This window comes from Girardinichthys multiradiatus, chromosome 5, assembly GCF_021462225.1.
Source record: "Girardinichthys multiradiatus isolate DD_20200921_A chromosome 5, DD_fGirMul_XY1, whole genome shotgun sequence".
Taxonomy (NCBI): Eukaryota; Metazoa; Chordata; class Actinopteri; order Cyprinodontiformes; family Goodeidae; genus Girardinichthys; species Girardinichthys multiradiatus.
This window is the reverse complement of record NC_061798.1, coordinates 42793208-42818854: the sequence shown is the minus strand read 5'-3', so window position 1 is coordinate 42818854 and position 25647 is coordinate 42793208. Positions and strand designations below refer to the sequence as shown.

General features: G+C 41.1%; 1 protein-coding gene across 3 annotated transcripts in view; it reads right to left on the bottom strand.

Annotated features, from left to right (window-relative positions):
- Positions 1-25647, bottom strand: part of fam193a (family with sequence similarity 193 member A) — a 29658-nt gene that overhangs the window by 2966 nt on the left and 1045 nt on the right. Inside the window, exons 2-21 of one of the 3 annotated variants that reach the window (XM_047365952.1) lie at positions 23022-23096; positions 18954-19196; positions 16884-17059; positions 16624-16791; positions 16228-16477; positions 15982-16106; positions 15671-15818; positions 15507-15581; positions 15351-15425; positions 15161-15273; positions 10299-10541; positions 9359-9515; positions 9033-9188; positions 6023-6301; positions 5535-5757; positions 5073-5426; positions 3243-3525; positions 2940-3126; positions 2564-2803; positions 824-1703 (exon numbers count right to left, since the gene is read on the bottom strand). In XM_047365952.1, the coding sequence (XP_047221908.1) occupies positions 824-1703; positions 2564-2803; positions 2940-3126; positions 3243-3525; positions 5073-5426; positions 5535-5757; positions 6023-6301; positions 9033-9188; positions 9359-9515; positions 10299-10541; positions 15161-15273; positions 15351-15425; positions 15507-15581; positions 15671-15818; positions 15982-16106; positions 16228-16477; positions 16624-16791; positions 16884-17059; positions 18954-19196; positions 23022-23096 (4450 nt within the window). The remainder of the gene's footprint in view (positions 1-823; positions 1704-2563; positions 2804-2939; positions 3127-3242; positions 3526-5072; positions 5427-5534; positions 5758-6022; positions 6302-9032; positions 9189-9358; positions 9516-10298; positions 10542-15160; positions 15274-15350; positions 15426-15506; positions 15582-15670; positions 15819-15981; positions 16107-16227; positions 16478-16623; positions 16792-16883; positions 17060-18953; positions 19197-23021; positions 23097-25647) is intronic. The other 2 variants (XM_047365954.1, XM_047365953.1) reach the window with 2 other exon arrangements.

Below are 25647 nucleotides of genomic sequence, written 5' to 3'. Positions count from 1 at the left end.
GACAAAACACTCTGGATCAGTACAAGAGACAGAGGGAAGCCTGGCCGCATCAAACTGAACGGTACGAGCTAGAGGATGTTTGAGGGTAAGCTAACGCTACCCTAATGCTAGTTTACTAGCAGTGGTCATATACAAAATAAGCCCAGCCTACAACGATTTAACAGTTGAAGATATTAGTTATTAAAATATGCTGTGACGGGTGACGTTGCCCCCCTACCTAATCAGTGGCCGACCGTCTTCTGACATCACGTTTTCAACAAGACTCCGCACGGCTGAAACCGCATCCAACCAGGTACTAAACACTGTAACGGTTCCACGTAACTAACCGTTACTAAAAAAAAAAAAAAAAAAAAAGCCTATAAAGTGACTAAAGCCTTCCTGAATAGGGACTAGTGGAAAAGGGGCATCATAAGCGCAGCTGTCAGGGTTACTGCTTTAAGGTGTCTATGTCCTTTGTCTAGACACTTTTACATGAACTAAAAAAGGAAGTAGTAGACTATACTGAACAGAGATTGTTTATACAGTAAGACCTATGGGTGAAAACACAAAAAGGGAAAATTGTAATGCTTTTTACGGCAATATATTCTACTGATTAGATTCTTTAAAACAGAGTTTACGATGTATGTAAACTATGCTATTTGTTAAAGCCAAAATAAGTTGGGAATTTTGTTTTTGTCAAGATCTTGCTAAAATCTTTTCTCGTTTCTGAGAACCAAATTCTGTGTACAACTATTAGACTGTCTCAGCCCTGTTGGATAGCCATTTTTCTTTATATTGACTATGCATCATTTTGCTCTTGTAAGTGAATCTTATGGACACCCACCTATAGAGGTGTTCATCTTGTCCCCCTTCTTCTTCTTGCTTTTCTTACTCTTGCCTTTGGGCTGCGGTGACTCTGCGGTTGGAGGTTTGCTGTTCTGTTGGGGCTCAAAGTGGGAGGTTGGAGAGGGTGACGGAGAGGGGTTTGACACAGGGGGGCTTGTCCTGGCTTCCTTGATTTGGGTAGGGGGCTGTTGTGGTTGCTGCCTTTTTCCACTGACACATCTGCTATTACTCCTTTCCTCCTTGCGTGGTTCAGTGGCTGGGGGAGAAGCTAGGGTCTCAGCAGGCCAAGCTCGGGTTGCTTTGGTATCTGCTGTAGTGGTGGGGGCGGTGCCATTGCTCTTTGCAACCTCTTCTGAGCTCTTGGGTAATTCTGGGACTTTTTTTGCAACTGAGTCGCAAGACGACACTTTCCCTGATTGCTTGGCTTTGCCCTTACAGCTAACGACAGTGGAAGATGCACCATTGAAGAGGTTAACTGTGCAGTTGGGGATGTTGGTTTCATTAGAAACCCTCTTTTCAGCAGGGCACTTTGCGGTGTGCTGCAAGCTGGGCTGGGGTACGCGTTCTAATTTGGGTTCTTTCTGGTCAGGAAGGCGGATAAGGTTTTTAAGCAGCTGTGAGTTTCCGTTCTGAAGGTTATCTAGGACATTCTGAGCTGTCTGTTTGAGGGGTTGTGGGTTTTTTTGAGGGGGAGCAGTGTTCTCCTTTGCTTTCTCTTTCTTTTTCTTCTTGGCAGCACGATGCTGCTGCAGTTCCTGCAGCCGTAGCAGTTCTTTTTGAAGTGCCGCCTCTTCTTCCTGCCGCCTTTGCTGCTCCTCCAACAACTGCTGCTCCTCCCTTTCACGGGCCTCTGCCTCCAAACGAGCTTTCTCCTCCATCTGACACACAGAAAGACAAACAGAGAGGTGATGATCTACAATTCAACGTTTTGGTCTCTGTACAATGTTTTGCAAAAAGAACACACAGTCCTGCATAATTATGAAGTGCATGGGTTTTAAAATCTTTTACAAATGATCTGAATCTGAAAACTGTGACCAAAAACTGCACTTGAGAGCCACCTAATTAATAGTCAACCTGTGAGTAGTTTGATCTCAGAATAAATCCAGCTGTTCTGTGAAGGCTTCAGAGGTTTGTTTAAGAACTTCTGTGATCAAACTGCCTCATAAAGACCAAGGAACACAGCAGACAGGCATAAAGTTGGGAAGAAGTTTAAAGCTGGCTTAGGTTTTCATAACTTTAGAGGGTTTGCAGAGAACAAAAGCTCAGGTGGAACAATCAGTTGAAAAGACAACTCTCCGCTGTGCGCTTCACAAATCTGGGCCCATATTCACAAACAATCCTAAGACTAAAAGTAGCTCTTAATGACGTCAGAAAAATCGTAGAATTTCTAGAACTTCTACGAATTTTCTTAGAATTGTAAGATAAAAGTTATTCACGAAGCATCTTAGGCCTTCAGAGACCTCCTAACATGAGGAAATGTTAAGAGTAGTGAGGAGGACTTTTAGTGAGCTTAAGAGTGTCTTAAGCAGGGAAGATGGCGGAAGGACAGAGAGAAAGGAGAGATATTCTCCTTACAATGAACAACAGTGAATTAATAAACCGCTATCGACTCGATCACGCAGGGATCCACCCCTTAGGTGGGTCTCATTCACTCACTCAGGACAGTTAATATAAATAAATGACTCCTCTTAATTTAAAGACCTGTTGAAAGTTTGTCTTTATCTTTAAGAAAAGTTACCTTTTTTTGTTTATGCCTGGCTCGTTTGGCTGCCTTAGTACTGGATGCAGGTTTATTGTCTGCGCTGTTAATAAACTGCAAAAGGTCCTCCACCCGCCTGTGGTCCTCCACCCCTCCATCTCTTTCCATCACTGGCTGCTGCTCCTCGCGCTTCGGTTGTTCCTCCTTACGTTTCGTGAGGCGCAAGCGCAGCTTCTCCCGCATCTCTGCATAATTTCGGCTAGTCGGAGCAGCTGGTGGCTAAAGAAAACACAGTAAAAAAAAGTCCCAAAGACAAATTTAAGATTTTCAGGGAAATTCATATCAGTAGTTGCAGCAAGATTGTTTACTAAAAATCTTAATTTGAGGTGAACATGATTCATCCTTAGAGCCTTACCCCGCCATGCCCAAAGAACTCGCAGTAGCAGCAGTCACAGTACTTTCCTTCCTTTTGGTTGGTTGAAGTGGAGGTGGAGGAGCTGTGCTCGGAGCAGCTATCTTCATCTGGACTTTCCTCTCCGTCGTACGGCTGATGCTCATATGATCCACTTCCTCCACACCGATGGCCTTCACAGTCAGGGTCACTGAAAAAAATGTATTTAAAAATGGGTTTCTTTAAGCATCCGCTTTATATTTAGGACTTCAATGTTTCTGCATTGCCTAAATTAAGTCTCCTCTACCTTAAACATGTTAGATATACCTGCAGACACTAGTGGGGGCACTGACTGGACCATCCATTGAGGGTGCTGGAGGTTCAGCAGGTGGGAGGCAGAGAGCCTGATGGGATTCCACGAAGTCTTGGGCTGGAGTGGCCATCTTTGGAAAGGATTGCGAGCCAATTGTGTGGAGGTGTGAGGTGGGTGCTGGGGGTAGAGCCGGGCCGGAGAGTGGAGGAAGAGAGGTCAGCCCCATTGAGTTGTTTCTAGGAGCTGCTGACACGGGTTGCCTGTGATCATCTTTACCTAAACTGTGAAATACATCATCTGGAAAAACCAAAAAAACCAAAACTTTCAAAATTACTTTTTTTTAGTGTTTTTAGTACTAAAGACATGTTCACAGTGAGAAAAGAAAGCAGCTCTGCCTTCAATCGTAAAGCCAACTCGTTGTTGCTTGTTGTGGAAATGCGATTATTTACACGAGTACTGTTCTCACTTTCATACACTGCAATTCTGTTTCCAAAAAGCAGAAGTAACAAATATCATTGTGCACTTTACTGTTAGATTAAACTAAACAACGACCTAATCTAGAACTACATTAAAAGTGGGAAGCCCAGCGCTCCAAAACCATAACAGAAAAGGTGCTCTCCACGCTGGGCTTTTTTTCCCAACGCTGCCCCCGGTAGAGGACTGCTAAGGGTAGTCTGCTGAAGAGATGGCTCGAGCCTGCATCTATGGGAGGACAAAGTATGACATTTTGGGCTTCTGCTAAATATTGCGCTGCACAGACAGGTTAAATTGCAGCATGATGAACTGATATGGAACTGATTGCTGTGAAAGTGAGCTCATCTACAGTGTAACAATTATGATAATTAATCTAACAAGTGATGGTCCAGTGATGCACCATCAATTTGTACCAAACGGGCACACATTTCGTACCACTCTTTGACAGCAGACGGGAGACAATGGAAAGTCAACTGGACTTCTACTGAACCACTTAGGATAATCATGTTCTCGATGACTGAAATTCTACACCAGAGAATATACAATGAAATAACATAAGATTTGAGTCTTTATGATATTTTAAGTCCATATTTCAAAAAAATGCTTTACTACAAGGAAAGAAACTAAATAGGTGTGAAACGTTTTGTTTACATGTCCGAAAATGAAGTATGAAAGGACAAAATGGCAAAGCACAAGAAAGAAATTGTGGCATGAATTGGTGAAGTGGCGAAAAGACCCAAATCCATTATAAGCAACCACACATTTACAGAGATTTGTGTTGCAAACTATTTCTCAGGTTTTACGTTGTTTACCTTCACTAAACCTCTGGTCAAGAGAGTGGTATGTAATGATGCCCGTTTCCAGACACCAGATGTATCAACAACAGATCCATCATGAGCTGTGATTGGCTGCTGTTTCATAAGTACCAGAATATCAGGGTTTCTGTACATGAAGCTTCTCCTGTTTTTTCTCAATCAGCGCGATACTGTCCCCGAAACATAATGTAACTGCATGACATTATTTGGTGTAAAAATCTGTGTGAAATCAAACCGTGCCAACTTAAGGTGTGAATGTTCTCACTTTTACCGATCCCTGGATCGGACCAGAAGTGTGAATTAGCCGCTGACCAGCCACTGTAAATTATCTTAGACCTTTATTTCGTTTCTATAATTTAATAGTGCATTCCAAGTTTGTGTTTGTATCTGTAATGGTTTAGCAGATTGTTCATTTTACTTTTCTCAATGGGTTTAAAATGGATTACACACCTGAATAACAACTGCTGTTGTGACAGGTGTAAAATTCACCCATTATCAAGAAAACAGCTTCATTATCAGTACAAACCTAACCACTACTCTTACTTCCTATATTACCTATAGTGTTGGGTCTTTTAGATGCTAGATGGATGGGTGGGTTATTACTTGACTGGACAGTGGTGGCAGTGCAGGACACAGAGGATGTGGCAGCAGAGGTGGCCATCACTACTCGGTTGGTCTCCATGAAGGCATCCTGGAAATTGTAGAGACACTTCTTCTTAGCGCCAGTCTTCTTCGGCTCTTTGGCTTCTGAAGAGGAGCACGATGATGACGACGACGATGATAAAGACGACGACAGTGAGGACAAGGAGGATGTGGGTAGGGGTGTGGGTAGTGGCGGGTGCTCCCCTTGGAAGCCGATGGATGATGGTGGGAGGGGCACATTGGGGAGCTGGTGTCCCAGCATTTCACCTGTGGATCACCACATAAACAGGGAAGCCGTTGTTGAGGTGATGACTTATTAGGATTTATATGCTTATAACACATGTTGTCTCTTTCTACTGCAGTTAGGTGGCTCACCTGGCAGACATTCAGGCAACAGCACAGACGGATTCCAGGTCTTCATCACAGCCGCATCCCAAAGATTTTCAAACTTAAGAGAGAGGCACTGTAGTGAGGTATTCCAATCGCCTGCTCCTCCGGTCCCACCGAAGCAGTTCTGGTATACATGGTCTGGTACTGATGTGCTGAAGGCTGGTTGCTTGGCTGCTGAGTGATTGGATGTTGGGTTTGGGGGCAGAGGCTGAAGGAAGAAAATCTTTCATTAGCAGGGATTGTAATATTCGGCTTTCCTAGATCAGACTCATGCTGTCCCCTTGTGGCAGAACCTATACTGACAAAAAGAGAAACTGAAACATAATTTGAGCTTAATTTTGTTCCTGGAACCTTAAAGAAATCCCCAGAGCTAAGGAAATAAATTAAATTCCCCTTGAAGTGACTCTCGTAGCTAAATTTGACGCAACAAAACGTAATCAAGAAGAACATACAAGCTAAAGAAACATTCTCACCTTGTTGTGTGTGAGAGGTGGACTGGGCGGGTAGAGTGTAGGGTGGAGAAGGGGCCGGGAGAAGTTCTGCAAGGGTAGGTGTCCATGGATGTGTGGGTACAAGTGGAGGGCAGGGTGTGCAGGGGGTGCCTTGCTGTCTGTAAAGAACTGGTGTCCAGCAGTGGGGAGAGGCACAGTGTGGAGCCGACTGGGGGGCAGGCAGGTGGCGGGGCCCGGGGCAGAGGAGTTAGGGTCCTGATTGCACACATGGCACTCGCAGGCATGCTGGACCTGTTCTACCTAAAGGTGGCATTAAATATTAAGAAATAAAATTTACATTAATTGAATTTTCGTTACAATCACAAAAAACGTATTTATTTTTCTGGGATTCAATTCGATAGACCAACACAAAGTCTCGCATAACTAAAGTGGAAGGAAAGAAAAAAAGATATATTGTTTGATTGACAGATAAAACTTTGAAAAGTGTTTTGTGTATTTGAAATTAGCCCCACTTATGTTAATAACCCTAAATAAATTCCAGATTAACCAACTGCATTAACAAATCACCTAATTATTAAATAATCCACCTGTGTGGAACTTAATTGGTGCAACATGATGGTGGCAGCATCATGCAGTGGGGAAGCCTTTTATTTCCAGAAGGGAGGGGGAAGCTGGCCAGGGTTGATAGGAAGATGGATAGATCCCAATATAGGCAACGCTGGAAGAAAACCTGCTGGAGGCTCTAAATGACTTGAGACTGGGGCAGAGGTTCACCTTCCAGCAACAACCATATACATACACAAAGAGCTACAATGGAATAGCTTGGATCAAAGCATATTCCCGAATTAGAATGGCCCAGTCAAAGTCCAGACCTGATTCCAATCAAGTTATGTTGAAACTATGCATCATTTTCTGTCTACTTCACAACTATGCACCATTTCATGTTAGTGTATCATAAAATCCCAATAACATACAGTACAGACCAAAGGTTTGGACACACCTTCTCATTCAAAGGGTTTTCTTTATTTTCATGACTATGAATATTGTAGCTTCATACTGAAGGCATCAAAACTATGAATTAACACATGTGGAATTATATACTGAACAAAAAAGTGTGAAACAACTGAAAATATGTCTTATATTCTAGGTTCTTCAAAGTAGCCACCTTTTGCTTTGATTACTGCTCCGTACACTCTTGGTATTCTGTTGATGAGCTTCAAGAGGTCGTCACCTGAAATGGTTTTCCAACAGTCTTGAAGGAGTTCCCAGAGATGCTTAGCACTTGTTGGCCCTTTTGCCTTCACTCTGGGGTCCAGCTCACCCCAAACTATCTCGATTGGGTTCAGGTACGGTGACTGTGGAGGCCAGGTCATCTGGCGCAGCACCCCATCACTCTCCTTTTTGGTCAAATAGCCCTTACACAGCCTGGAGGTGTGTTTGGGGTCATTGTCCTGTTGAAAAATAAATGATGGTCCAACTAAACGCAAACTGGATGGAATAGCGTGCCGCTGCAAGATGCTGTGGTAGCCATGCTGGTTCAGTATGCCTTCAATTTTGAATAAATCCCCAACAGTGTCACCAGCAAAGCACCCCCACACCATCACACCTCCTCCTCCATGCTTCACGGTGGGAACCAGGAATGTAGAGTCCATCCGTTCACCTCTTCTGCGCCGCACCAAGACATGGTGGTTGGAACCAAAGATCTCAAACTTGGACTCATCAGACCAAAACACAGATTTCCACTGGTCTAATTCCTTGTGTTCTTTAGCCCAAACAAGTCTCTTCTGCTTGTTGCCTGTCCTCAGCAGTGGTTTCCTAGCAGCTATTTTACCATGAAGGCCTGATTCACACAGTCTCCTCTTAACAATTGTTCTAGAGATGTGTCTGCTGCTAGAACTCTGTGTGGCATTGACCTCCTCTCTAATCTGAGCTGCTGTTAACCTACGATTTCTGAGGCTGGTGACTCGGATGAACTTATTGTCCGCAGCAGAGGTGACTCTTGGTCTTCCTTTCCTGGGGCGGTCCTCATGTGAGCCAGTTCCTTTGTAGCGCTTGATGGTTTTTGCAACTGCACTTGGGAACACTTTCAAAGTTTTCCCAATTGTTCGGACTGACTGACCTTCATTTCTTAAAGTAATGATGACCACTCGTTTTTTTACTTAGCTGCTTTTTTCTTGCCGTAATACAAATTCTAAGTCTATTCAGTAGGACTATCAGCTGTGTACTGTATCCACCTCCTGCACAACACAACTGATGGTCCCAACCTCATTTATAAGGCTTGAAATCCCACTTATTAAACCTGACAGGGCACACCTGTGAAGTGAAAACCATTTCAGGTGACTACCTCTTGAAGCTCATCAACAGAATACCAAGATTGTGCAGAGCAGTAATCAAAGCAAAAGGTGGCTACGTTGAAGAACCTAGAATATAAGACATATTTTCAGTTGTTTCACACTTTTTTGTTCAGTATATAATTCCACATGTGTTAATTCATAGTTTTGATGCCTTCAGTGTGAAGCTACAATATTCATAGTCATGAAAATAAAGAAAACTCTTTGAATGAGAAGGTGTGTCCAAACCTTTGGTCTGTACTGTATATGGAAAATGTGGAGAAATTCAAGGAGTATAAATACTTTTTCAAGGAACTGTACTCCAGGGTTGATTTTTAGTTTTATTTGGTGAAGTGTTTGTTTTTGCAAATTAAATGTAAAAACTAAAATGTTTGAGATTTTTTGGGTTCGGGTGTTCGGCACAAACATTTTTAACAGCTCAAAATGTTTGCCATGAATTTGAGATGGATCAAGATTTGCAAGGACTGACTAACAACAAAATAGGAATTGGTTATGAATTCAGGAACTTATTATGACTCAACCAAGAATCCAAAAATCTGGCAGTTCTTAGAGATTGGTGTTGTCTGTGGTCTGTGTGGATTGAGGGCATAGAAGATCATAAAGGAGTAACATGACACAAAATAGCCCTGTTTTCTTTAGAAGCGTATGAAAGACAAAGAAAGCTCACAGAGTTGTAATACCTGTTGATGGTTGTAAGAGGGCGGAGGACTGTTAGTTTTTCCCAGGGAAAGTACTTCCTGTTTCCCTGGGGGCTCCCCACCAGCCTGACCATTAGTTTCCTCCTCGTCACCCTCTGATGAGCTACTGCTGCTGGTAATCTGAGGGGACTGAGACAACTGTATAAAAAAAAAAAAAAAAAAAAAAACAGAATTAAGAAAGCAGTCTATTTCCCAAACGAACTACTAGTAAGCCATTATAAAATCATCAGAGTTGGTTTCGCCATCCAGAAACACAGCAGGGAAATTCACACCCACTCTTGGGTAATTTTGCTAAGCAGATAACTCACCCCTGCCTTCAGTGTTGCGTTTACACTTTCCCCGTTGATGTTATGATGAAGTCCGTTCACAGCAGCTGGCACCACACTGCTTTCCTCATAACTGTTCATAGGGTGGATGCTCCGAAACCTATTGGACAATGGAGGCACTTCGTCATCGTCGCTAATACTATGGTGAGGGAAAAAGGAGTAGTCAGGTTAAAGAGAAATGAGAGGTTTAATCCTCGTTTACATGTCAATACATAAATAACACCAATAGCCCATAATAGTACAACGCCTTATGATGACTACACAATGTGTGAACTATTTTACTACAGGGTTCCAACATTTCCCATTTTAGAACTACATACTTTTATAAAATTCAGTTTTAAAGATATTCTGTATAATTTTTATAACATTCTGGAAATTTTCCATAAAATGATTGTTCAGTAATCAGGTCTCATCTCTACATAACACATTCTGACACACACACTTAAGGCTGAAGTTGGCAACCAATCAGGCACATTGGTAAAGTGTCATTTCACAGCTGTTTTTGAACTCTGGATTGAAACTGTAAAATCAGGACACCAAAATAAAAATTATTTAAGCCAGTTTGCTAATGATCAGTCCTTTATTCTACCTAAAAATAATGATAAAAAAAAACTGTCAATGCTTTGTTTGTCATCCAAAACTAAACCTTATGCAGTTTAAACCCCACTAGCCACATTTGAAACCCGATGTAACTTTGTCTACACACCTCAAAAATACAGTTTAATGGCTCCATCTTGATTTTTTATTAGTGGGCCTGTATTTCCAAAATACACATGTGGCAAAATGTTGAACTAAACTGCGATGTGGTGCCTTGTTTAATCCATAGTTTTCTAGACCCATACTTTGATACATGAAAGTAAATTACTTTGAAAGACTTTTAGTCAGGCAACCATTTTGTCAGAAGTATGACAGGCTTGCTTACAAATTGCTGACATTCCCTTCAGGCAAGATAAGCCTTGGATGCTGCTGAATTGTGATGGGAGAACTGGAGTTTGAGCCAGAAGCCGAACTGCCTGAGGAGAGGCTGGGAGGGTGCACCTCTGACAGGTAGTCCCGCTGTGGCTCCCCTTGTAAGGGCAGCTTGATGTGGAGGTCGTCAGCGATGGGCGAGTCCATGATTCCACACGTCAGGATGTGGGAGAGACTGCAGTCATCACATGTGCACCTGTTGGGTAACAATCGGCGTAAAGTCAACTACGATCCAACAGCAGCTGCGACCACTTAGTAAAGTTCATCCCCCTAAAATAAATATTTTTGATTTGCCATTCAGTAAAAATAAACAACACCTAGTAAAAATTACACTGATAATAAGATTTTTACATTACTTCATAATAAAAATATTTCCCCTTTACCAACTGGAGAGTAAAAATAAGCTTTAACTTGTGAGCGTCCATGGAAAGTGATATCCTAACGTTAACACAGTAAATAGTTTAAGAAGACAATGGAGTGTAAACAGCATTTTCTGATTACCTGAGCCAGACTAAAGCAGAGTTTCCCCAACTATTATTCAAGGAGACCACCCCCCTCGCCCTGAAAAAAATCCCCACATGTAGTAAATTAATAAGTGTCCGTAAATATTCACACGTTACCAATTTACTGGAGGGAGAGGAACTATATTGTTTCCAACTTCCAACGTGGAGAATCGAGCCTATTTAAGTCTTGACGTAAGGATACGGACGCACACATCAATGTTCCTCTGGTAGTTTTATTAAAAGGGCGTGTCGGACGCCCCTTTTTACCGACAGTCAAATTAATTTTTCTAAATAACGCTGGAAATGCGAGAGCACAGAGCAAAGAGGAAGTTTGTATGGGCCAAAACTAACTTACCTGCCGCTTAATATGCACGTTTCAGGCATGCGCTTTCTAAGTAAGAAAGCTGCAATGTCAACAAAGTTTGGGATTCTGACACATTTAGATACATTACAATGATACTCGGGCTGCACGGTGGCGCAATTGGTAGCACTGTTGCCTTGCCACAAGAAGATCCAGGGTTCGACTCCCGGCCGGGGGTCTTTCTGCATGGAGTTTGCATGTTCTCCCTGTGTGGGTTCTCACCCTGTACTCCAGCTTCCTCCCACAGACGAAAGTACATAACTGTTAGGTTAATTTGTCTCTCTAAATTGCCCTTAGGTGTGAATGAGTGTGTGCATGGTCTCTCGCCCGTAGACTGCTGGAGATAGGCACCCGCTCCCCCATAACCCACTATGGAAGAAGCGGTATAGAAGATGAATGAATGAATGAACATATTATTCCTATGATGCTATCGCATTATTATTGCTGAATATATAATGATATCAGTTTTGGGTATGCAAGGCGTGAAGTCATTGTCAACCAGAAACAAACATTGCATTTTAAACAGAACTTTGCAATAATAATGTTGTGAAAAGCAGAAACTGTGACAATATACAGGTCCTTCTCAAAAAATTAGCATATTGTGATAAAGTTCATTATTTTCTATAATGTCATGATGAAAATTTAACATTCATATATTTTAGATTCATTGCACACTAACTGAAATATTTCAGGTCTTTTATTGTCTTAATACGGATGATTTTGGCATACAGCTCATGAAAACCCAAAATTCCTATCTCACAAAATTAGCATATTTCATCCGACCAATAAAAGAAAAGTGTTTTTAATACAAAAAACGTCAACCTTCAAATAATCATGTACAGTTATGCACTCAATACTTGGTCGGGAATCCTTTGGCAGAAATGACTGCTTCAATGCGGCGTGGCATGGAGGCAATCAGCCTTTGGCACTGCTGAGGTCTTATGGAGGCCCAGGATGCTTCGATAGCGGCCTTTAGCTCATCCAGAGTGTTGGGTCTTGAGTCTCTCAACGTTCTCTTCACAATATCCCACAGATTCTCTATGGGGTTCAGGTCAGGAGAGTTGGCAGGCCAATTGAGCACAGTGATACCATGGTCAGTAAACCATTTACCAGTGGTTTTGGCACTGTGAGCAGGTGCCAGGTCGTGCTGAAAAATGAAATCTTCATCTCCATAAAGCTTTTCAGCAGATGGAAGCATGAAGTGCTCCAAAATCTCCTGATAGCTAGCTGCATTGACCCTGCCCTTGATAAAACACAGTGGACCAACACCAGCAGCTGACACGGCACCCCAGACCATCACTGACTGTGGGTACTTGACACTGGACTTCTGGCATTTTGGCATTTCCTTCTCCCCAGTCTTCCTCCAGACTCTGGCACCTTGATTTCCGAATGACATGCAGAATTTGCTTTCATCCGAAAAAAGTACTTTGGACCACTGAGCAACAGTCCAGTGCTGCTTCTCTGTAGCCCAGGTCTGGGGAATGCGGCACCTGTAGCCCATTTCCTGCACACGCCTGTGCACGGTGGCTCTGGATGTTTCTACTCCAGACTCAGTCCACTGCTTCCGCAGGTCCCCCAAGGTCTGGAATCGGCCCTTCTCCACAATCTTCCTCAGGGTCCGGTCACCTCTTCTCGTTGTGCAGCGTTTTCTGCCACACTTTTTCCTTCCCACAGACTTCCCACTGAGGTGCCTTGATACAGCACTCTGGGAACAGCCTATTCGTTCAGAAATTTCTTTCTGTGTCTTACCCTCTTGCTTGAGGGTGTCAATAGTAGCCTTCTGGACAGCAGTCAGGTCAGCAGTCTTACCCATGATTGGGGTTTTGAGTGATGAACCAGGCTGGGAGTTTTAAAGGCCTCAGGAATCTTTTGCAGGTGTTTAGAGTTAACTCGTTGATTCAGATGATTAGGTTCATAGCTCGTTTAGAGACCCTTTCAATGATATGCTAATTTTGTGAGATAGGAATTTTGGGTTTTCATGAGCTGTATGCCAAAATCATCCGTATTAAGACAATAAAAGACCTGAAATATTTCAGTTAGTGTGCAATGAATCTAAAATATATGAATGTTAAATTTTCATCATGACATTATGGAAAATAATGAACTTTATCACAATATGCTAATATTTTTAGAAGGACCTGTACACTGGTCAAAAAAATAAAGGCAACACTCAAATAACACATCCTAGATCCGAATGAATGAAATATTCTCATTAAATACTTTGTGCTGTACAAAGTTGAATGTGCTGACAACAAAATCACCCAAAAATCATCAATGGAAATAAAATTTATTAAGCAATGGAGGCCTGGATTTGGAGTCACACACAAAATTAAAGTGGAAAAACACACTAGAGGCTGATCCAACTTTGATGTAATGTCCTTAAAACAAGTCAAAATGAGGCTCAGTATTGTGTGTGACCTCCACGTGTCTGTATGACCTCCCTACAACACCTGGACATGCTCCTGATGAGACGGAGGATGGTCTCCTGAGGGATCTCCTCCCAGACCTGGACTAAAGCATCCACCAACTCCTGGACAGTCTGTGGTGCAACGTGACGTTGGTGGATGGAGCGAGACATGATGTCCCAGATGTGCTCAATTGGATTCAGGTCTGGGGAACAGGTGGGCCAGTCCATAGCTTCAATGTCTTCATCTTGCAGGAACTGCTGACACACTCCAGCCACATGAGGTCTAGCATTGTCCTGCATTAGGAGGAACCCAGGGCCGACCGCACCAGCATATGGTCTCACAAGGGGTCTGAGGATCTCATCTCGGTACCTAATGGCAGTCAGGCTACCTCTGGCGAGCACATGGAGGGCCGTGATGCCCTCCAAAGAAATGCCACCCCACACCATTACTGACCCACTGCCAAACCGGTCATGCTGAAGGATGTTGCAGGCAGCAGATCTCTCTCCACGGTGTCTCCAGACTCTGTCACGTCTGTCACATGTGCTCAGTGTGAACCTGCTTTCATCTGTGAAGAGCACAGGGCGCCAGTGGCGTATTTGCCAATCCTGGTGTTCTCTGGCAAATGTCATGCGTCCTGCACGGTGTTGGGCTGTGAGAACAACCCCCATTTGTGGACATCGGGCCCTCATACCATCCTCATGGAGTCGGTTTCTAACCGTTTGTGCAGACACATGCACATTTGTGGCCTGCTGGAGGTCATTTAGCAGGACTCTGGCAGTGCTCCTCCTGTTCCTCCTTGCACAAAGGTGGAGGTAGTGGTCCTGCTGCTGGGTTGTTGCCCTCCTACGTCCTCCTCCACGTCTCCTGTTGTACTGGCCTGTCTCCTGGTAGCGCCTCCAGGCTCTGGACACTACGCTGACAGACACAGCAAACCTTCTTGCCACAGCTCGCATTGATGTGCCATCCTGGATGAGCTGCACTACCTGAGCCACTTGTGTGGGTTGTAGAGTCCGTCTCATGCTACCACGAGTGTGAAAGCACCACCAACATTCAAGTGACCAAAACATCAGCCAGAAAGCATAGGTACTGAGAAGTGGTCCGTGGTCCCCACCTGCAGAACCACTCCTTTATTGAGTGTGTCTTACTAATCGCCAAAGATTTCCCCCTGTTGTCTATTCCATTTGCACAACAGCATGGGAAGTTGATTGTCAATCAGTGTTGCTTTCTAAGTGGACAGTTTGATTTCACAGAAGTTTGATTTACTTGGAGTTATATTGTGTTGTTTAAGTATTCCCTTTATTTTTTTGAGCAGTGTATTATGATAAACAATTCAGCTTTAACATGTCCTAAAAAAACCTACCGAATCTATATTTGCAACTTAAACAAACCCTAATTGATAAGAATGTCAACACAGATCATTTTGATCTATGATTAGGAAGCATCACAACCACAATTTAGGGAGTGGGGGTGGATTTAGGTATTATTGCACTGAAAATAAAATAACAGGGCAGCATAGAGATAGTAGTAAATTAAGGAAACCTACCTTCTTCTATAATTACAGTTTGGACAATCTGGAATACTAAGACGAGATGAGAGCATCCTCATAGTGTCTGTGAAATTGTTATCTCCAGTGGAGGGCTTTTTACTGTTGGGTAACTAAAATGACAAGAAAATAATTGCATTTAAATCCAGGCTTACTTCCAACATGACTGGCTCAAATGTGTAAAACCTACCTGTTCTTCAATGAACCTTCTCTGCTTGAAGAACTCCCAGTCCTCCTTTAGCATTCGCTGCTTTGTCTTTAAAGTCTTGACGTGAACAAGAAAAGGTTTTATTATGGATGAAGACTGAAAAAGAGTAAAAACTTTGGGACTAAATTTTAAACTTGCATTTTTGCTGATCAAGGACTTGTGTGGCTCTGGTTTTTGGTTGGACTGACTTTGACCTTCCACCTTAAAAAGTAACTACAAAAGAAAAGTGAAAAACACACTGAGAATGACCCTTACAGAAAACCATTTGGGTCTGTCTTATGTTTTTTCTTCTAGGCGAGTACCTGCTCATCTACATAATCATCAATCCTCTTCTCACACTCCTGCCACTCAGCAGCCACAGAAGCCATCTCCTGCTGCAGCTGTTGGTATCTTTCCAACAGAGTCTGATACATGTCTTCATTATACGAGTCATGAGAGGCTGTACCATGTCTGGAAAGAAAAATTACTAGTTTTGGGGACAGCTTAAAATTGCATTGAGTATTACTGTATCTTACCATAATGGTCCTAAGATAAAGTATCTTATAGATATTGGTCAATCACATCAATGTCAAAATCAGTGTACGTATTTCTTTAGACAGAAACAATATCTTACCTCAACTGTGCAATAAGTGCTGGTAAACTGTTTTGTAGGATTGGTTCAGAGAAAACCAGATTCTCAAAAAGGTGCTTGTTGTGCAGCTCCCACGTCACCTGAAATTTCTGGAGGTGCTCATTCTCCTGGAACAAAAAAAAGAAAGGAATGAATAAGGTAGAACAAAACAGGAGGGGAAGAAACCATCAGTATTCAAACAGTGTTAATGAGTAAGCATGCACTTTGAGCAGCAAAGGGTGAACCAACCAGAGTGAGGAGGAAGCTGCTGATGGTGCGTGCAGCCTGACAGAGAGCATTGTACTCTTCCAGCAGCAGGGAGATGAACTGGTGGGCCTGAGGAGGACCGTGAGCTGCAGCCACAGGCCCCACTGGATGTCCTGCAGGCTTGGAGCCTCCGGAATGGTGCTTCAGAAGCCGCACCTTCATTTCTAAGACATATTCTCGTGCCTGCTGCTCCAACCGTTGGTAGAGCTGATATGGATCTTTTACACAGAGCCTGCACGAGGAAAACACTGAATTTATACTTTGAATTAATACTGCTCTATGTACTGATACCTTGATGACCTTACTCTGTTTGAGAAAGGCTTTTACAACTCAAGAGAGACCTCTAGTGGACAAACACAAACTCTGCTCATGATATACCTGTCCACCAGCTCCTTCATGCCTTCCTTATCCCTCTCCAAGGGCTGTTCTTGGTCGTCTGCGAGTGGTGTTCCTGTCTGCCGGTAGATACAGCGCACCAGGTAACGAACCTCAGACCAGTGGTTCTGCAGCTGCTGCGACTCCCTCTCCGATTCAGTAGACATCTCCCTATCATTTTAACAAATTCATGTAAAAAACCCCCAGACTAATCTCGCATTTTTCCCCTTCCGTTTCCTCCTGCCAGTTCACAGTGAACTTACCGTCTCTCGTTGCAGGTTTCACAGCTGCAGACAGTGTCAGAAGGCATCTGTGCGTTGAGGTCCGTGGCAGGGAGCATGGGTAGTGTAGGCGCCGCAGTAGCGAGCCTGTCTGTTGTGACTGCTGTCTGAGCCAGGTTTCCATTACTCACAGGCATGTGCAACAAAAAGTCTTGACTCTGTTGGAAACACAGCAGATCAAAAATTATTCTCTCTTAATATCATAAAAAAATTCTAATTTTTAATAACTTGGTGAGTAAGAAATAGATTTTCAAATTTAAGGAGATGCTTTAATCCAAACTAGATATTTCAGCTAAAAGGCAGTCACTGTACCTCTGATTTAAAAGGTATCTTTAATATTGATCATTCACATTATTGCTGTTGAAAACAATCATTTTAAGTTTTTTTTCACAGCAACAGCTGCACAACAAGACAGCTGTTTCATTTTTCCTGTTCTGCCTGGGAACTAGACTTACCATGAATGCACACGCATTATCCACTCAAACAGCTGTACAAGAGTACTTTCTCCATTAGAGTTCTCCAATTTTTTGCTTTTTTGTTGCACTTAAATTGTTCAGATAAAACTAATTGTGATATCAAAGATATCCCAAATAAAAAAAGCTATCTTCTAATGCTGTTTTCATTTATTAAGGTTAAAGAGCTTTTAAACCTGATAAGGAGTAATTTCCTAATAACTGGTTGTGCCATCCTTTGCAGAACTAACTGCCATCAAGTGTTTGTGATAAGTGGTAATGAGTCTTTTACATCGCTATTGAGGAACGTTGGCTCATTCTTTATAAAATTGTTTTAATTTAGCCACACTGGAGAGATTTTCAGACATGAATTGTGTCTACTCAATGGGATTTAAATTCCAGACTTTGACTAAGCCACTCCAAAAGCTTAGTTTACTTCTGGCGCCTTTCAGAGGTGGACTTGTTGGTGTGATCTGAATCATTGTGCTACTGCATAACCCTGTGTGTCACGAACTGATGACCGGACATTCTCCTTCAGGGTTTTATGGTAGAGCGCAGAATTAATGGTTCCAGCAATTACGCCAATTGGTCCAGGTCCTAAAGCAGTAAAGTAGTCCCAGACAATGACACTACCACCGCCATGTTCGACTGCCAGTAGGATGGTATTTTTCACATGACAACCATCAACAAGTTTTTTGGCAAAAGTGAGACAAGAAATCTCTCATGGATGTCATTTCTTTTTCTTTTTTTAAAGATTTGTTGTTGTTTTTTTTGCAGTACTAGTGGCCTTTATTTTTGTTATTTTTCAAAAGTAGGCAGACAGGAAGTGGGGTGGGGAGAGGGGAGAAGACATGCAGCACATATCTCCGGGGTCTGGACTTGGTCTCTGTATATGGGTCACATGCTCTACTGCTCCCTGACGCAGCCCTCCCATGGAGGCCATTTTTGCCCACATCTTTCTTGTTGTTAAATAGTGAACCATAACTTGGCAAGTGAGGCCTCCAGTGCTTCAGATGTTGTTCTGAGTTCTTTTTGTGATCTCCTGGACTAGTCATCAACGCACTCAGTAATTTTGGTCGGCCGGCTACTACATGGAAGGTTCACCACAGTTCCATTGTTTCTATATCTGTGGATAATGGCTCTCACTGTGGTTTACTGGGGTCTCAAAGCCTTAGAAATGGCTTTGAGACCCTTTCCAGACTGATAGATGTCAACAACCTCTTCAGACCGGGGCGTGTTGTGCTGCTTTTCAGCCACCGTCAGACAGGTTCTTGACTCTTCAGGTCAGACAGTAATCAGGCCTGAGTGTGGCTAATAAATACGCTATGCTTAATCACATAATTCGTAATCTAACAAAAGGGCTATTGTAGATTAACGTTGGATAGCTGTTTCAGTTCAATAATTGAAATTTTGTTTACTTGGGTTATCTTTTGCCTAAATTTTAAAAAGTGTTTGATGATTTGAAACTTTCAAGAGTGACAAAAGAAAAAGAAGAAGAAATCTGTAAGGCGGATAAATACACAAAGCACTGTATATTGAAGCAATGGTGACAGAAATACTGATATAACAGTATACATGTAAAGGCATAATGCAGACTAACCCCTAACGACTGCTCCAGAGTCGTACGTCTGTCTTCCTTCTCCACTGTACGTCTGCAGTCGGAGCATACCCACAGAGGCAGGTGGAGGGCACTGGGTGTGTTGGAGGGCTGTGCCGTGCCGTTCTGACCAGAGATGCCAGCTTCTAAAGGCACAACGCTGTCTTTACGCTCGCATCGGCACAAAAGGCAGCGATCTCCAGCCGTGTACGGCGCCCGCTGGTTAAGCCCAAATGTGAACGGCGTCTGAGGGGGAGGACAAGGGGTGAAGGAAGAGAGACAAAATAAATGTGAGGAGGTACAAAGACGTGTTTTTTATAAACCACTATTTGATTTACTATTTGGAATACTTTTGAATTTCTTTACTACATCCACAAAAACCATAAAATCAAAAATAAAATAAAATTTAAAAAAAAAATCACTATTTATTACAAGGAAAAACCAAAAAGGTGCTCAATGAATCATTTAACAAACTGGAAAGCAAACATAGGTTGCAAATATGAACTAAAAGGTAAAACAGAGCAAAAAGAACCAGAAACATAAAAACGTATCTGGTCATTTGCAACTCTTCAAAACAATGAGCACAATTTTAAAGATAGCCACACCAGTACTTCATATTCCTACAGTTCAAAATAATGCAAGTGTGGCATGAGAGGTAGAACTGAAATTTAATCCAATCATATACAAAGATGTCATGCTATATACATTTTTTTAATGCATGTGGTTATCTGACCACATTAAGTGATCTGATCGTGCCAGTATGCCCATACAGTCCTAAGGGCTTAAAGAGAAGAAACTAAATATTGGACATTTTCTTTGAAAGAAGGAAAAGTTTTCATCTCACTGTAATAATTACTAGCAAGGTATTAATACGAAGTGAAAAATGGAAACCAATGTACCCCATGCCCTTTATTCTAAGTCCCAACAAGGCATGGGCCGGTTTCCAGTATCAAGGTGTATTAAGACTTGAACAGGCGGCACGGTGCAGCAGCAAAAAAGACCTGGGTTTTAATCTCTGCATGAAGTTTAAATGTTCTCAGGCTGCATGGTCTCTCTAAATTACCCTTAGAAATGAGTGTGTGCATGCATGCGGTAGAAGCGCTTCCTCTCGCACTAAAAACTCCTGTTTTTTTGGGGGGGGTATTACACTAAAACTGGCAAGGTGTGTTAAGTAGCCAATGTGGCCTGGCTACCCAATCAGATAGCCAGGCTAATTACCAGCTAATATCTGTTTTATTTAAGAGAAATTAGTTCCTGTTATACACTCATATTTTTAAATTTGTATGCAAATACACTGATATTGTAATATCCCTCAATGTTATCATACCTTGAGAATCTCTAACCGGTCCGTAACCCTACGTCTCTAAGGGGTAGGGTGTCCTTTATGATGGCACAACAACTGTAATGGCTAGTCTGAAGTGTTCCCCATTTATTATGTTCGTTATGGGATTAGCTGGTTCTGAAATTTGACCAGTTTGTAATAGGAATTTATTTCAAACTTCTAACCCTTGTGCAGCTTACTGCATAACAGGTACAAAACAAAAAACTGAACTAGCAAGCATTTTATTCAGTTTTTATACTGACTAATTCATGAGATGGCTAAGGATTTGTTTCCAATATTGTTTTCTAATCTGCAGCATCTGCAGCAAGTAACACTTTCTAACACTTAATTCATACTTTCTAGACACCTCTACTCTCAGCCAGACTGCAAAGCCTGTGACATAAATTTATTCATCTGTATTCGACCACCGGGGTCTGTTATAGTTTTCTACAGACATCCAATGCAGCCCCGATTTGTGTGACCACGATGGATGCACGCGCCAGAGCGACATTAACAGTTTCCAGTCAAAGGATGGTGTCAAACCCAGCAAATAAAGACAACAGGTCAAATAATGAGCAGAAGAAGAAAACAACAATGAAACTTGTTTTAAAGAATACAATGAGTAGATTTCTGCTGTTTTCCCAGTGTGTATCGTTCATATCAGAGGGTCAACAAGGTCAACAAGAGCTTCATTAGATTTCCAGTGAGAAGTCATTTTATTTTTATTTTCGATTCCTTTCTTCTGAGTAGACCAGTGCATTATCGGCCCCTATGAGGCTGTAATGAAAACCTTATCTCTTTCTTGTTCAGCTGAGCTAAAAATAGTATGAATAGGAGCGCATGCTTGTCTTCAAGGTCCAAGCGCCTCGCGTCCGTAGAGAGCTATGCCCAGCCCCTGAGACTCCATCAGGGGGTTTTGAATCTGTGAGTAAATTTGGTAGCTTTTTCATCATCACCCATCCTTAGAAACAGTTCGGTCAAACAGAATCATCAGGGAGAACCCACGCATGTACAGGGAGAACCTGCAAACTACATGCAGAAACAGCTCAGGATGGGATTCGAACCAAGGACCTTCTTGCTGCAACACTGCAACAAATTCCCCGCCATGCAACCCCTGATGGGATGATCTTTTCAATAAAATATATTTTGACACAACAACAAAATTAGTTTCTTCTACATTTCTACTCTATTGTGTGCTTTGTAATTTAAAGCTCTTTAACACACAGCAAAAGAAAAAGAATAAAACTAAGATTATTGTTTTTAAACATGTGCTGTTGTGCTAAAAGAGATTTAAGCAAAAGAAGAATTTAAAACAACAGTTTTAAACAGAATTTAAAACAACAGCCTGAGACTTTAAAGTGGAACTTTAGCTGGCCTTAGCTTAAACACGCTAGCTTAGCTTAGCTTAAACTGACCAAATGTCTGCTATGATAGACATGAATAACTTATTTTAGGACAATCTTAACGGAAAACAATATTAAGAAACAGAAACGTTTTGAGATGCTTACACAATACCAGGAGAGTTGGATCAACAACTGAAACAATCAGGTGTGATGATGAAAATCACTTAAAAGGCGATTCAGCTCTGAACCCATGCAAGATAGTACACGTGGCAAAATGTATTTACTGACTGTGAGGTAAAAAAGAATAAATACTTGACTCTGAACACTATCGTGCTTAAAGTAACAGCCATACTGAGCATTTCCTGTACATGAAATTGACATAAGTTATATTTTCAACATGATATATCTGTATTAGCAAAGTGTGTCTCTATTTTAGAAATTATTTTAGTTTCTAGAAAGCTGTAGTAAAACACTAAGAAATACAAGAATGAAAACATGTGCTTTCCAGCCTGGTCCCCTCGCAAATTTCAACCAACCTTATCAAAAAGGGTCTGTCATATAGAGCTGAAACAATTAATTGCATTAATCGTGATTAATCAATTATTGAAATAATCTTCAACTAATTTAGTAATCAAATAATCATTAACTGGAGTAAACAGACTCTAAAACATGCCATTTGCTGAAACAACAACCCACTCACAGCAGTAATTAACAATATATTCATTTTGCATTTAAGATTAAAAACATTCTTTGTCTATAAATATGCTCTATCCAGAACTCCTCCAGTGGGTTAGTTTTAGCTTCACCTGGTTCAAAATTCTGTAGAAAATCTTATATTAAGCACCTTTTGCTATCCGAATATTAATCGATTAATCAAACAAATAGTTGACAGATTAATCAGTTAGCAAAATAATCATTAGTTGCAGCTCTAATCATATTGGAACAAATGCCACCAATGTATGAATATCCTTTGGTAGCTTTAAGAATCTTCTGAAGTGTAAAATTTAACAAAAAAAAAAACCTACCATAAGTTTTGTATCTAAAAACAAAAAGTAAACTGTGCTCAATCTTGCAGCTCTAAGCCCCCATTTGCCCAATTATTATGACTGATGATCAGAACCTGCGCTGTTAATACCTGTAGAAATCTTTAACATAACATATTTCAGAATAAAACTTGGTTTAAAATGAATATTATTTTCATATTTCAACATTGTTGGTCCAGGAGAGGTTTTCTCTAATCCTTATTTACAGCACTATAAACACGGTGTTCAACACATGTAGAGCAGTAACACCACACTTGACCAAACAAATATGCAGAATTAATCACAGTGTCCATTATAAGTTGCTTCACAATATTTGATCAGTAACAGGGGTATGTTTACTAAATATTAAGTGATGTAAGATTACCTGAAGAACTCCGGAGAACTCTGCGTTCGCTGGTCCTTCTGCAAACTGAGGAGTAACGCTGCTGTTCACCTTCACCTAAAGTAAAACAACGATATATAATTCACAATTTTACTATTTTTAATAACAGACAGGAAATCTTGTAAAAGTAAACACTATTAGATTGATTTGGTTGTTGGCACTGATTGTGTTTATTTTAGATCTATGGTACACAGACTGTGTGTCTACAAAAGATTCATGTTTGGCACATTAGACGATTTCAACAATATAATCATAGTGTACTAAAATTATAATGAGATTTAGGAATCCTCCACAAAACATTCCATATACATATGTTTATAAATTGAAACAGAGAGCATCTAACTGTACAGTTTAGGCCTTATACAACTACTTTATGAGCCTGATTAATATCACAGGCCACACCTGATTAACTGACATAAATATCAATCAATACCTCTACAAGTTCTGTTCTCTGATGTTACATTTACATCAAGAAATCACATTTAACAGAACTACAGAACTAAACATGATTATAGTTTGGGTATCAGTCATAAATGCTACATCATGGTACAAAACACAAATATAGGAACAACTACATTCACTTTTAGGCTCCATTTGATTTTCCATTCTTTTAAATAGCTTTGGAAAGATTTGTAGAGCTCAAGTGCTAGTTTATGCCGACGACGCCATACTTTCATTTGGCTCTACTCAAGGCAGGCCTTTGATGAGCTTCAAACTGGCTTTTAGCTGCTGCAGGCATCAACATATGGCCTAAAGTTAGTTCTAAATGTTGGTAAAACTAAATTAATATTTTTGAACCCCCCCAGGGATCACTCCCATATCTTAGATAATGTTGGTATTTGAACCTTTGGGGCAGACCTTATCAAAAGAGTATCATCCAATAAACGCTTGATTATTTAGCTGAACGAAAGCTTTTCTTGAGGCCTGCATATTGAGCATTAAGTAAAAGAAAAAGCCAAAGGTTAGCCTGCACTTTTATTATCAGAAAACTGCCAGTCTCAATTATTATTATTACCATTATTAATTTGGAGGTCGGGAATCAATTTGGTCTGTTATTACAAATTATCGAAATTAATGTTAACAGTTATATAAAACATCTAAACATCAAGGACCACCTTCGCCCCCCTTCGAAATACTCCCCCAGCGGTACAAGACTGATCTTGGTAGGCAAGTGTGTAAATATGTACAGATAATCTTTTGTGCGTTGATGAGAAAATTGATACGTGACAGTGATGTGATTACGGATGGGTACCCAATGTAGGTACTGACCGAATTCCGTCAGTACTACGGAGTACCAATTCACGTAAAATCAAACGGTACCATGGTTCGGTACCTAAACACATCACTGTGACACTGAGGGAGTGGAAAAAGTGGGCGATTTTCCATTCCAGACATGAACACAGCATTGCACGCACAAAACCATAATGACGTCAGTAGCTGCTGGTCCGTCAACAATGATGGCCGATAGAAAGTGCTCCAAAGTATGGCTCCACTTTTCAAAATGTGATGCAGATTACACTCGCTGACATATTTGTGACGCGACCAGTGGCGAGAATACTTCTAATCTGAGGAAGCACGTGGTTAAGCACATGATTTGTCTCAAGGCTGAAGAATGCATTTTTCGCCAGCCTCAGATCTACGGCTACAACTCCTGCATTCGGCACCGTTAGCACACCTGTATCTGTTAGCGACTCGTCGCCTGCATCCAGCAACATGGGAGATATTAAAATACAGTTGGATGTTGTTTTAATTTATACATTAAAGTTTATATATTGAGGAAAAAATTTTAAACTGAAAAATTGTGAGATTTTATTATTAAACAATTTAACATTTATTACCACGTAACCACACATAAAAGTACCGAAGATTGGTACGTTTAAGTACTGATACCGATTCTCAGGTACCGGGTACCACATTGTTTCAAATGTGAAATGTACCCATCCTTAGATGTGATAAATAGCATTGCTACCAGCATAACAAAAAACACGAAATACAAACATTTGAGGTGCAGGAAAACTTCAATGCTATTGGCTTTACTCTTAATGTAATAATTACACCACGCAATAATACTTTTCAAAATATTATCAACGCATTTGAACAAAGCAGTGATGAATCTGTTCTGAATAAAATGATACTAAAGTTGCACATTCTTATATCTCCAATATGTTCTAATAATTTGCACCTTGATCAAAGTCTCAGAGTCTCTTAAAGCTAAACTTTTTATTAATCTACGTGAGAGAGTTTTAAGCTCATTAAAGTCTTCTGTAACCGAAGAGGACAGCTGCCATTCTAAAGGTGGAGCTTGCACCGATACTATGTGACTGACTTGTTTTATTTTGTGTATCTATTCTGACATTAATGTCTACCTTTTAGGTTGTAATGTTTTGCCATCTTGGCGACATTCCTAAAGAAACCTTAATCCAAAGTGACTTTCTCTTCAAATAAAGGTTGGTTAAAAAAATAAACGAAAAACTGGTTACATTTCTGACGTATATACCTACTAAAGCTAAGAAAGTAACTTTTGGTTTGGTTTCTATTACCTCTTCTGTTAATCAGGTCTTGTAAAACAAAGTGTCACTGTTTGTCTTGTTGTTTACCTACGGTATAA